At 45.2% G+C, this 13,757-nt stretch overlaps 1 protein-coding gene across 2 annotated transcripts in view; it reads right to left on the bottom strand.

Moving 5' to 3' along the window:
- MYO5B (myosin VB) overlaps positions 1-11,998 on the bottom strand; it is a 382,616-nt gene extending 370,618 nt beyond the window's left edge. For both annotated transcript variants that reach the window (XM_077463013.1, XM_077463012.1), the window contains exon 1: positions 11,871-11,998. In XM_077463013.1, coding sequence (XP_077319139.1) covers positions 11,871-11,897 — 27 coding nt within the window. In that variant the 5' untranslated portion in view covers positions 11,898-11,998. The remainder of the gene's footprint in view (positions 1-11,870) is intronic.
- Between the last annotated feature and the right edge of the window lie 1,759 nt (positions 11,999-13,757).

Raw genomic sequence — 13,757 nt, forward strand, 5'->3', positions numbered from 1 at the left:
AAAAGTTTTGAGAATGGCACAAAAATGAACTTTCACAAAAAGTCTGCTGCCTCAGTTTTTATAATGGCAATTTGCATCGCTTTGCCCACAGTGGGCACTCGCCCACAGTACATTGTGACATTGTGGGCAGTCCGTAAGTGGTTAAACACAATGAACCTGAATGCATAGTGTACACCAGGGATGTGAAATTAGCGGACCTCCAGTTGTTGCAGAACTACAAGTCCCATGAGGCATAGCAAGACTGACAGCCACAAGCATGACATTCAGAGGCAGAGGCATGATGGGACTTGTAGTTTTGAAACAGCTGGAGGTCCGCTAATTGCATATACCTTGTGTACACACTATACCATTAGTTCAACTTTACCAAAAAAACTGCCTATGCAGATAACAGGGTCTGTAGATAAATTCAAACTGAACAGTTCTGACTAAAGTTGAATAATGGCCTTGTTATAAGTGTAGGCCATTTACATACTTCATGGAGCCTGACTGGAATACTCCCAGGATGTTGCTAAGTGATTTGAATAGACACTTGTGCATGAACCCACACTGATATCTGTAAAATTGCCCCTCCCATATTGCCAGTTTGAAATAGAAATCACGTGAGTTCAGGCAAACTCGCACTAACCCGCATTCAGGCTGGATTCACACCTATGCAGTTTTCGTGCTTTTTGCATTTGGCGGATTTGCACTACAGTCCATTTAATGGTTTCCTATGGAACATGTCCTGTAGTACAAATCTGCAAAATGCACTAAAACTGCATAGGGGTGACTCCAGCCTCAGTGTGAACCTGGGCTGAATCAGAGACTCCTGCCATGGTGGTGCTGAGCAGTAACGACTAGCCCTCACTTTGTAACATCTAAGGCTGGATTCACACCTAGGCATTTTTTGTGCTTTTTGCATTTTGCAGATTTGCTCTACAGAACGTGTCCCCATAGGAAACCATGATAAATTGACTGTAGTGCAAATCTGCAAAATGCAAAAAGCACTAACAATGCATAGGTGTGAATCCAGCCTTAAAGCTGAACTTTACCCATAACAACCATAAAAAATGAATATTCTTTAGCAAGGAACATACATTCCACATTAAAAATCCTAGCAAAATAAGTGTGCGCTGTAAATCGCCTCCAGCATTGCTCCAGTTTCTTCTTGCTGGAGGCTGCTATTTTGCTGAAGCACATTGGATTGTTTAAAAAAACAAACAAAAAACAATAAGACCCCTTTCACACTGGCACAGCACCGTGTCAGCCAGCGGCGCTTTTCGCCAGCGGTGCTTTTTGGTCACTAGCGGGGTGCTTTTAACCCCTGCTAGCAGCCGAAGGGTTAAATGCACTCGAAAAGCGTTGCTGTCGAAGCGCTTTGCAGGTGCTTTGGCAGCGGTGCCCATTGATTCCTATGGGCAGGGGCGGTGGAGGATCGATGTATACACCGCTCCTAAACCGCCCAAAGATGCTACTTGCAGGACTTTTTCTAATGTCCTGCAAGCGCACCGCTCCAGTGAAAAAGCGCTCAGGCTTTCACACTGGGGCTGCAGGGGAATTCTTTTTCAGGCGCAATTTTTAGCCCTTTAGCTCCTGAAAAAAGCCTCGGTGTGAAAGGTGTCTTACATTCCTGGAATACCGGGATTGCCAATTGTCACATTTGCTTGTGTCCTCAACTAAACTGTCAAACCATCAAAAGTCTGATGTCTTAACTCATCACATGTGCAGCACCATGGCAGTTGCAGATCAAACAAAAGCAGCTTCCTTGACTGTAAAGGATAGGAGGTTTAATTCCTCTTTTAATGCTGGCCATACACTATAAAAAAAAAATTAAAAAAATAAGACAAACAATCGTTCGAAAAATGAACATTCGGCCGTGAGCGCAAACAATAGTGCCATCATGTAATAATCGATAAATCATTCAGTGGACAAAAATGAATGCATTTTTTTTTTTTTTTTTTTTTTTTTTTTACATATACCTAGTGCAGACAGTTCGGACGGGAAACACACCCTTCAATTTCTCGTTGGTTCGGCAGAAAATTTCCAAACTCGTCCTTAATTTTTTCTGGTCAAAAACGTCCCAATGATTATCGATTTTGTGCCCATTAACTGGCCGAAAAACAAACGAACTGTCTAAATGACCGCATTTCGACGGATTTTTCGTATAGTGTATGGCCAGCATAAGGCTGTCGGCAGATCGGCTTCTGCAAATTCAACAGTGCCTAAAAAGGGAGAGGAACTGAGCATGTGCAGAGCAGGGTGAGACAGTATTACTGGATTTTAAAACAGCACTTTACCTACAGGTAAGCCTTATTATAGGTTTTCCTGTAGGTACAAGTAAAGAAATCTGCATTTACAACCACTTTAAACAGCATTCTGGGAGTATCCCAGTGAGGCTTCAGGAGGTACATACATGGCCTACACCTATAGCTTCGGGCACAAAACTCTAATTTAACCACTTGCTTACTGGGCACTGGGCCCCCTGTCCAGACCAATTTTCAGATTTCAGCGCTGATGCACTTTGAATGACAATTGCGTGGTCGTACAACAAACACTGTACCCAAATTCAATTTTTATCATTTTTTTCCTACAAATAGAGCTTTCTTTTGGCGGTATTTGATCACCTCTGCGGTTTTTCTTTTTTGTTAAAGAATAGATTTAAATGACCGAATAAAAAAAAAAAAATAAATAAATAAATAAATAAATAAATAAATAAATATATATATATTTTTTTATATTTTGTTATAAAACTTTGCAAACAGGTACATTTTTCTCCTTCTTCGATGTACGCTGACGAGGCAGCACCGATAGGTGGCAGTGATGGTCACTGATGGGTGGCAACAATAGCAACTGATTGGTTACACTGATCGCAAGCGCTGCTAGGCGGCACTGGTGGGCATTGATAGGTGGCACTGCCAGGTGGCAATGGCTGGTGGCACATATGAGGCAGAAGTGCCTCCTTCCTCTTCGGGACCGATGTTCCTTGCAGATAAGTCAGTGATTGACAACGATTACCGAGCTTTTGTTTACATATGTGATCAGCTGTCATTGGCTGACAGCTGATCACGTGGTAAGTGGCCGGGACCAGCTCCTTATTCAGATCTGTGATCACTCAAGTCGCAGTGACTCGGTGATCACAGTGCATGCCGCGCGCACCCTGCAGGGGGCGCGCGTGCAAAGGGGGGGCCGGTCGTATGTCCGCACTGTGGCCGTCATTCGGCTATAGCGTGGACGTCAAGAGGTTAAATATACTCCTCAATAAATCACAAAAGATAAATCCACCGGTTACTTTTTAATGCTGGAGTTAACTCTATGCTGTGCAATACATGCTTGAATTGAAGAAAAAAAAAAATACAGGCACCGCTTCATCACGACAATAGAGTCTGGATCCACCAGGTGCCTGGACCGACACCCATATCAGCCTTTCGGCGAGCCCCTAAGAGCCCGAGACGGCCACCCCCCACCCCTCCCCAGCTCAGCGCTCCAGTGAGGGGGGGGGGGGGGAGCAGATCAGAGAGATGCTGATTGCCAGTCTTCAGCTCTCTGCTCGGGGAGCTGAGAGAACCGAGCCATCTGCAACGTTTCATTGCAGAGGTAGGGGACAGATGCAGCATCGGACAGACCTGTACACCTAGACAAGTATGAATCTGGCAAAAAAAATTAAAAATAAAACACATACTTCTCTTTTAACTTGTAAAAGTAGCAGTGACACCATCAATGCGCTGTACATAGCGTGTGCAGAAAGCAGAGCTGTGGGAGGGGCCCAGCAGGCTCCACCTACTACGATGGGGTGCTAATAAGTACTGAGCCTTAGAAAGCTGTAAATTGCAGGGCATACTGGCCAATTTGTCTATATTCAATGGTGCAAAAATCAACTACCTATGAGTTTAAAGTGGTAATAAACGAGCACATTAAAAAATAAATAAATAACACCTGCAAGGCAAAAGTATAATGAGCTAGTATGCAGCACATACTAGCTCATTATCATATACTTACCTCAGAATTATGTGACACTTACCTGCAGACAAATCCATAACTGCTTCCATCTTCGCCCCTATTCCTTTTGGGAGCGGCGGACTCTGGCTCTCTGACTGGCCATAGCCGCATGACGCGACTCCCGCGCATGCACGCGGGAGCCGTTAGTAGCGGTGCATGCTGGGGGGGAAGAAATGGCACGGAGGTCCATTTCTTCACAGCGCATGCGCCGATTACATCATCGGCAAACTACAAGTGAAATATCTCCTAAACGGCACTCATTTAGGAGACATTTCCACTACCTACAGGTAAGCATTATTCTAGGCTTACCTATAGGTAAAAGTCACTAGGGAGGGTATACAACCACTTTAACTTATCTTTCTCTTTCATGTCCAAAGTGAGTATGGCAGCACCTCCAGAAAAATTCAATGTGGAAGAGCATAGGACCATAAATCGGGTTCCTGTTTCTCCAAGGGAAAAAGCAGATCCATGATGAAACCTTTGGATGACAGTGGCCCTTCATACGCAACAGTTAACGTTGGGTTGACAATTTTAAAACTGGCCATTTCGGTGTTGAAAGTGAGAAACCGACTGGAAGGACCGTTACCGTCTCTGTGCCTGCAAAATGTGAAAGCCATCCATGACAAGATCATAGAGGATCGCCGAATATCAGCCAAAAAGTATTGCTACATATCTGGGAAGGTCACGTGAGAGAGTTGGTGCCATTATCCACAACGACTTGGAAATGAGAAATCTTGCAGTAAAGCGGATCCCAAAACTTTTGACAACCAAACAAAAGAGGAAACGTGTGGAGACATCGGTGGCTGTTTTGGAACATTTTGCAAGAAATGAGTCAGGATTGCCTGGACAAATAACTGGTGATGAGACATGGATCTACTGTTATGATCCTGAGACAAAGGAACAGTCTAAGCCCTTGTACACACGGTTGGAGATTTCGACAACCAAATCCGTCGGATCTTGTCCGAAACTGTTGCATACACACGGTCGGACTAAGTTGTCGAAAAATCCAATCATTCAGAACGTCATTACGATGGGACTACGTTCAGGCTAGTAGCTAATAGCTTTGATGTAGGAATTTGATCTGAGCATGCGTGGCACTTGGTCCGATCAAAATTCTCTACACATGATCGGAGTATGTTCGATCGAACCAGTTGGTCGGAAAATATTTCCAACAAGTTGGAAAATTGGGTCCGACGGATATTCCGACGGAATCAGTCCGATGCATACCACACACAGTCGTATTATCCGACAACACGGTCCGATAGGACACATTCCGACGGATTCTCCAACCGTGTGTACAAGGGCTTAGGCAGTGATTCTCAACCAGGGTTCCTCCGGAGGTTGCTAGGGGTTCCTTCAGCATTGGACAATTTCTGCCTCTCAGATAAGTTCCCACTCACACCATTGATCTTTTTAGCTATCTGTAAGGAGGTAATTCTTCCCAATGACCACAAGTGTAAGGACCATTCTTCCCACTGACCATCACACTAATGCATCATGAGTTGTAGATTACTAATTTTTAGCAGGGATTCCCTGAGACCGGAGAACTATTTCAGGGGTTCCTCTGTGTTGAAAAGGTTGAGAAAGGCTGGTCTAAGGAATGGAGGTACCATGGTTGCCCCAGGCCAAAGAAGTTCCATGTGCAAAGGTCAGCGCAGAAGCAAATGGCAACAGTTTTTTAGGATAAGAAGGGAGTTCTGCTGGTGGACTACCTCCAAAAAGGGTTCAACCATCAATGCAACATATTACTGCGCTTTATTGACGAAGTTGAGGCAAAATATAAAAAGGAAAAACTTAGAGGAAAGCTCTCCAAAAGGTGTCATCCTGTTGCATGACAACGCCTCGTCACACACTGCCAGTGAAGCAATGCTAAAACTGACCTCCTTAGGCTATCAAGTGATGCGCCATCCAACCTATCCACCCAACCTGGCTCCTTCTCACTCATCTGTTCTCCAATCTCAAAAAACACCTAAAGGGACAATGAACTGGGAGTGTTCTGGAGGAAACTAATGCTGCAAATGCGTGATTACACCAGTAGTTGGAAGAATTTTATTTGCAGGGACTTAAAGCGGCTGTATACCCTGTACAACCACTTTTACCTACAGGTAAGTCCATATTAAGGCTTACCTGTAGGTGCTGGAAATATCTCCTAAACCTCCACTGTTTAGGAGACATTTACAATAAAGCTGTGCGCCAATGTCTATGGTGCATGCACACTTTAGAAAGGGTAGATTGTGCCGTTTCTAAAGGGGTCATGCCGTGACTGCCGGCTCTGTCGCGCATGCGCGGGAGTGACGTCACACGACTCCGGCCAGTCACACAGCTGGAGTTTGCAACCCCAGAAGGAAGAGGGGCGAAGATGGGCGCTCGCTGCTAGTGGGGACAACGGTAACATCGCAGGCTTCGGTTTCAGGTAAATGACACATAATGGGCTACTATGCGATGCAAAGTAGCCCTTTATGCTTTACCTTTACAGGGAAATAAAGAGGAAGTAAAACCCATCAGCAGAAAATCTGATAGCGTGTATGGGGCTTTAACGCAACATATGGTTTAAAGAGGAAGTAAACCCTTCCAAACAACTTGGACCTATAGGTAAGCCTAGATTAAGGCTTACCTGTAGGTCCAAGCAATATCTCCTAAACCTATATGGTTTAGGAGATATTTGCCCGAAAATGGGCACCGCTGTCTACGGCGCATGCGCCGTAGACAGCGGCGCGCATGCGCACTAAATGCGGCAAATCCAAGAATGGATTTGCCAAATTTGTCGACTCCCGTGCGCATGCGCGGGAGTGACGTCATCGCGGCTTCGCCGTATGACAGCGGCGGAGCTGCGAGGCGCGACTCCCGTGCGCATGCGCGGGAGTGACGTCATCGCGGCTTCGCCGCTGTCATTGGTCGGAGCTGCGAGACGCCACCAGCAAGATGGACGCGGCGGACTACAGGGATCAGCGGCGACTTCGCTGGCTCCTGTGTCAGGTAAGTGACACATAATGAGCTACTATGCGATGCATAGTAGTCCATTATGCTTTACCTTTGCAGGGAAAAAAAGAGGAAGTAAACCCATCAGGGTTTACTTCCTCTTTAATTTCTGCTGCGGCATGCGTACAGCCCTGCAAGTTAGGGTTTGGGCTGGTGGCGGTAAAACTGCAACTTAGCCACCGGATTTTACCACCCCCTAACCGCACAGTTCAACAAGCCCTAAGGGGACATCTGTCACAAAGCAGAATTTTTGTTCCAAAGCAGGGAAGCTCACCCTGGAGAATGACATTGCTTAAGTACTTCTGAAAATGCTAGTTGCCTGGCTGTTTGTTGATCCTCTGACTGTTATGTTGACCTAGAACAGTGATGGCGAACCTTGGCACCCCAGATGTTTTGGAACTACATTTCCCATGATGCTCACCTACATTGCAAAGTGCATGAGCATCATGGGAAATGTAGTTCCAAAAACATATGGAGTGCCAAGGTTCGCCATCACTGACCTAGAACAAGTCGACATCCCACAATGCAAAGCACAGCTTCATAACAGGCTGAGAGGACCTTCTACTGCACTGCAGTGACCTTCCCCCCAGATCTGGGTAAAAGTATAGATTGGGGGGTCCAGTAGCAGCATTTAAAAAAAAAAAAAAAAAAAAAAAAAAAAAAGTAGAAAGAGTTGTCGCTAACGTCTGCTGTAAACTTCAGCTTTAAAAGCTGAACTCCGGGCACAAAAACTTCCCTTTACATAAATTCCCCAAAACCCACGAACAATATAAAGCCACTTTGTGAGCACCAAATGCCTTTGCAAACCCAGATATTACTTTGTAGGAGAATCGGTGACATCATCACTGTGCTGTACAGAAAGCAAAGCTGTGGGAGGAGCCCAGCAGGCTCCACTTACTACAGGAAACTACAGGAGGGGGCAGAGACAAGACCAGTCACCCAGCACAAGGAGAGAGAGCAGCAGTGACCGGTCTTCATTACAGGAAGCTACACATTGCCTTTTATATTGAAGCAACAAGCTTACACTAAAATTACTTATTATAAACGTCATGTTCCTTGCCAAAAAATAAAAAATTGTTTTTTTGCAGCCATTGTCCCCATCGATTGGGGAGATTTTCCATCACTTTCAGCCAGGCTCAACAAAAGGAAGTGAAGGAAAATTCACTGAGCCCCACTGGGGACACAGACAGCAATAAAAAAAAAAATGAATATATATATATATATATATATATATATATATATATATATATATATATATATATATATATATATATATATATATATATATATATATATATATATATATATATATATGTTTTTTATTGTTTTTTTGTGTTTTGTTTTTATTATTTTTTATGCGTTTTCTTTTTTTATTTTTTTTATTTTTTATTTAAAAAAACAGAACCTCTGACCATTGTCACTGGGAAACAAGTGACCCCAAAACAGGAAGAGTAGGGAATTCTTCCCATGGGGACACTTATTCTGGTGCTAACTGTGTAAAAAGAGCATTTCCTTCACTGTGTGTTCAGTCTCAGTTTATTAAAGTCTTCAATAACAAAACAGAATGGACAAATCTAAAAAAAAAAAAAAAAAAAAAAAAGTACAGATGGATACAGTGTAGCAAAACATATACAATAAAAAGATATATAAATAAATACAAAAATAAATAAACATGTGCAACATAAAAACACAAGTGCACTAGATACTCCAACCCCCTCCCCCATACAGAACATACGATAATGCTGCGAATAACGATACTACATTTTCTTCACTTTGGAGCGATTTTCTCACACTTCCCTTTAGGTCTTCAGAACAGGAAGTGCAGGAAAACAAAATGGGGAAAACGAAAAGCCCGACGGCATTTTTACCATTCCTTACTCCAACCAAAATGTAAAAAGGAAGCATTTTGGCTTTAGTTATATTTTAATCTTCATGCCTGTGACAGCTCCTCGCCATATTTCATGTTCTGTTGTCACAGGAACAGGAAGAGAGGTAAATCCACCCAATGGGGGTCATAGACTGCAATAACAATTCACTTTTGGAGGGATTTACTCTCACTTCCAGTTTTGGCTATGTGACAGGAAGTGAAAGGAAATCTCTCCAATGGGACACCGAGGGTAAAAAAAAAAAAAAAAAAAAAAAGACAGGGGCTATAACCCTCTCTAAGTATACCCCCACCCCCCCAAAAAAAAGAAAGGGTATCCTTTGGTTCCAGTTTAAAGTATATCATTTGACAAACCCTCTACTAGTTTTGGGTGGTATGGGGAAGGGTTGGACCCTCAGTCAGGTTGCTTTGTCCCCATTGGAGATATTCTCTTCTGTCTTGTTGTTCTTTATCACCAAAGAGGAGAGTGAGAAGTGAAGGGAAATCCACAATTTCAGAGTACTCAAATGAAAAAATAAAATAAAAATAAAATTCTATAAGATAGAGATATATATATATATATATATATATATATATATATATTAATAAATAATAATAATAATAATAATAATAATAATAATAATAATAATAATAATAATAGGGACACCTGCCTAAGAGTGGATGCCCTCTCGCTTTGGGAAACTTCTTCTAACTTCCTGTTGTGTCCCTAGCACAGGAAGTGAAAAGAAATTTCCCCCAATAGTACACAAATAGCATTTCACAATTTTAACCCTTCCCTGCTCTATCCAAAACAAAATAAATAAATAAGTTTTAGCAATTCATTCACTTTAACCCAATTGGCCGCAGAGATCTATGGGAATACGTCTCTCTGATGCGCGGTGCCCAGTGCAGGCGCTGTGCGTTCGATGGGGCGGAAAATATTACCAGCAGTCTAAAGTCCGGAGGGTTCTACTATGACAGGCAATAAAGAGGAGATTACACATTACATGCGGAGTGACGAGTCCGCCTTCATTCCATTCTACACATATTGTTTTATGTCCCATAAACACACCAATAAGGAGGAGACCAGAGACACCTAGAAACGCTGGATACAGAAATCTGTCCTAATGAAGGCGCAGATGACAAAACACTCAGACCGGGGGACACACACCACCGCTTCTCTTTAAATTGATGTCTGTGACAATCTGATGAGTGATAAAGGTGATGGCAGCCGGCTGGTGACAAGGGACATATTCAAATCAAGGCAAAATACTTCCTGAATGTCATTACCTGTGACACCGGTGTCACCAGAACAACCAAACACAGACCAGGGGTGACAACATCATCATCTGTTATTGATCAGGAATATAACCAGTGCACCACCCAACAATCCCAGTCCCTGGACAGTGTAGAGACCAGTATAGACATCAGTCCTGTCCAGTGTCCCCAGTACTGACCAGTATAGACATCAGTCCTGTCCAGTGTCCCCAGTACTGACCAGTATAGACATCAGTCCTGTCCAGTGTCCCCAGTACTGACCAGTATAGACATCAGTCCTGTCCAGTGTCCCCAGTACTGACCAGTATAGACAGCAGACCTGTCCAGTGTTCCCAGTACTGACCAGTATAGACATCAGTCCTGTCCAGTGTCCCCAGTACTGACCAGTATAGACAGCAGACCTGTCCAGGGTCCCCAGCAAGACCAGTATAAAAGTCTGTATTGTCCAGTGTCCCTAGCAGTAGCTAGTACAGATCAGTGTCCCTAGTAGTCACTAGCCTAGCCCCCTGTATTCCCAGTAGTCACCAGTATAGCCCCCAGGGTCCTCAGTATAGTCACCATTAGTGACCAATATAGCCCCCAGTGTTCCCAATAGTGACCAGTATAGCCCCCAGCAGTCATCGGTATAGCCCCCAGTTTCACCAATAATGACCAGTATAGCCCCCAGTATCACCAGTAGTGACCAGTATAGCCCCCGGTGTCACCAGTAGTGACCAATATAGCCCCCAGTGTCACCATTAGTGACCAGTATAGCCCCCAGTGTCACCATTAGTGACCAGTATAGCCCCCAGTGTCACCAGTAGTGACCAGTATAGCCCCCAGTGTCACCAGTAGTGACCAGTATAGCCCCCAGTGTCACCAGTAGTGACCAGTATAGCCCCCAGTGTCACCAGTAGTGACCAGTATAGCCCCCAGTGTCACCAGTAGTGACCAGTATAGCCCCCAGTGTCACCAGTAGTGACCAGTATAGCCCCCAGTGTCACCAGTAGTGACCAGTATAGCCCCCAGGGTCACCAGTAGTGACCAGTATAGCCCCCAGGGTCACCAGTAGTGACCAGTATAGCCCCCAGGGTCACCAGTAGTGACCAGTATAGCCCCCAGGGTCACCAGTAGTGACCAGTATAGCCCCCAGGGTCACCAGTAGTGACCAGTATAGCCCCCAGGGTCACCAGTAGTGACCAGTATAGCCCCCAGGGTCACCAGTAGTGACCAGTATTGCCCCCAGTGTCACCAGTAGTGACCAGTATAGCCCCCACTGTCACCAGTAGTGACCAGTATAGCCCCCACTGTCACCAGTAGTGACCAGTATAGCCCCCATTGACACCAGTAGTGACCAGTATAGCCCCCAGTGTCACCAGTAGTGGCCAGTATAGCCCCCAGTAGTGACTAGTATAGCCCCCAGTGTCACCAGTAGTCATCAGTATAGCTTCCAGTGTCCCCAGTAGTGACCAGTATAGCCCCCAGTGTCCCCAGTAGTGACCAGTATAGCCCCCGGTGTCACCAGTATAGCCCCCAGTGTCACCAGTAGTTACCAGTATAGCCCCCAGTAGTCATCAGTATAGCTTCCAGTGTCCCCAGTAGTCACCAGTATAGCCTCCAGTGTCACCAGCCTTGCTCCAAGTGTCCCCAGTATAGCCCCCAGTCTTGTTCCCAGTAGTCCCCAGTACAGAGTCCAGGCGGGCCCGCAGTGTGTCCGGTACGGATCGGGCTGTCACACAATCGCAGGAAGAAAAGTTGTGATCGCCGGTAGGAGAAGAAGCGGAGGGTCACTCACCCGGGAGTAGAGCTCATACACCGACATGGTCCCGATCCCCCGATCTCCCCATACAGCCCGCAGATCACCGCCAGCACCGCCCGGGATCCCGGGAACACAACTCCGCCCACCGCACAGGTACAGGGGGCGGGGCGCCACCCACTGACTGAACCACTCCGCTCTCCATAATAAGATGTGGGGGCGGAGCCATGTCCACACCTCTGCCAATGTAAAGCGGACCGGTCACTGCCCGACACACTCACCTATCACAATCCTTAGAGGGACATTGTACTGTGCGCTTCATCATAGATCTCCTTCCCCACTGGGGATCAGCCAATCAGAAAACCTTCTGAGATTTTGTTTCTATTTTTGAAAAAAAATGCATTGAATGTGATCAGGTTGTTTTTTGTGATTTTTTAACCACTTCTAAACCGGGCACTTACACCTTCCTGCCCAGGCCAATTTTCAGCTTTCAGCGCTGTAGCACTTTGAATGACAATTGCGCGGTCATACAACACTGTACACAAACTACATTTTTATCATTTTGTTCCCACAAATAGAGCTTCTTTTGGTGGTATTTGATCGCCTCTGGGATTTTTATTTTCTGCTAAACAAATAAAAAAAGACCGAAAATTTGGGGAAAAAAAAATGTTTTTTTTTGTTTTAGTTACAAAACATTGTAAATAAGAAAGTTTTCTCCTTGGATTGGCATGGATAGGCGGCACGGATGAGCATAGATGGGTACTGATAGGAGGCATGGATGGGCACTGATAGGCGGCATGGATGGGCACTGATAAGTGGCATTGTAGTGCACAGATGGATGCCAATCAGTGCCAAACAATAATGCATGCCAATCAGTGATGCCCATTGTGGGCACTGATTGGCATCCATTGTGGGCACTGACTGGCATCCCTGGTGGTCTAGGGTGGCATACCTTGTTCTGGGCATCCCTGGTGGTCCAGTGTGGGCATCCTCAGGGGGGCTGTGCTGATAATCGATCAGCACAGACACCCCCCTGTCAGAGGAGCAGCCGATCGGCTCTCCTCTACTCGCATCTGACAGACGTGAGTGAGAAAAAGCCGATGAATGGCTCTTCCTATTTACACTGTGATGAGCCGTGATTTGACATGGCTGATCACGTGGTAAAGAGTCTCCGTCAGAGGCTCTTTACCGAGATCGTAGTTGTGGGGTGTCGGACTGACACACAGCAACAACAATCGCCGGGAAGTGCGCCCCCGGGGGCGCGCAGCAGCTTAATATCCTGAGGACGTCATATGACGCCCAGTCAGGGTATTGAAACCCCTTTGCCGCCATCATTCTGCTATATGGCGGGCGGCAAGTGGTTAAAGTGTAACTAAAGGCAACAATTTTTTTTTAATTTCGGATAGAGTAAAGGAGGGTTATTACCCCTGTCAGGTTTTATCCCCATCTATGTCACCATTGGGGACATTTCTCTTCACTTCCTGTCCCCCATAGCCAAACAGGAAGTGAGAGGAAATCCCTCCAATGTCAGGGATCACCATACCCAGTGTCCCCATTGTGTCCCCCAGTGTCCCCATTGGATGATTTCCCCTCTATCATTTCTGGTGACAACAATCCATGTCAGTGTGGGGGTTGGTGTGGGTTGTGTGCCAGTGGAGGGGGGGGGGGGTGGGGGCAACTTGCATATTTTAAAACTCAAGGTACTGTTTACCTTTTTTACTTTGTTTAGTAAAACTAAAGTAAAGTATTTTGTTTTGTTTAACTTTATTGAAATGTCAAAGTGACATTTCATTTTTTTTCTATGCATCATAGCTGAGCTACAGTGCGAAGACGGGCGAAAAAAATTCAAGTGATTTCCAGGGTGGTTTAAAAAAAAAAAAAAAAAATGCAGCTTTGCTTGGCTTTCCCGCACCTCTCCCCTCCATT

The sequence above is a fragment of the Lithobates pipiens genome, unplaced genomic scaffold (assembly GCF_037356315.1).
Source record: "Lithobates pipiens isolate NorthernLeopardFrog02 unplaced genomic scaffold, aLitPip1_a1.2 Scaffold_3, whole genome shotgun sequence".
Classification (NCBI taxonomy): domain Eukaryota; kingdom Metazoa; phylum Chordata; class Amphibia; order Anura; family Ranidae; genus Lithobates; species Lithobates pipiens.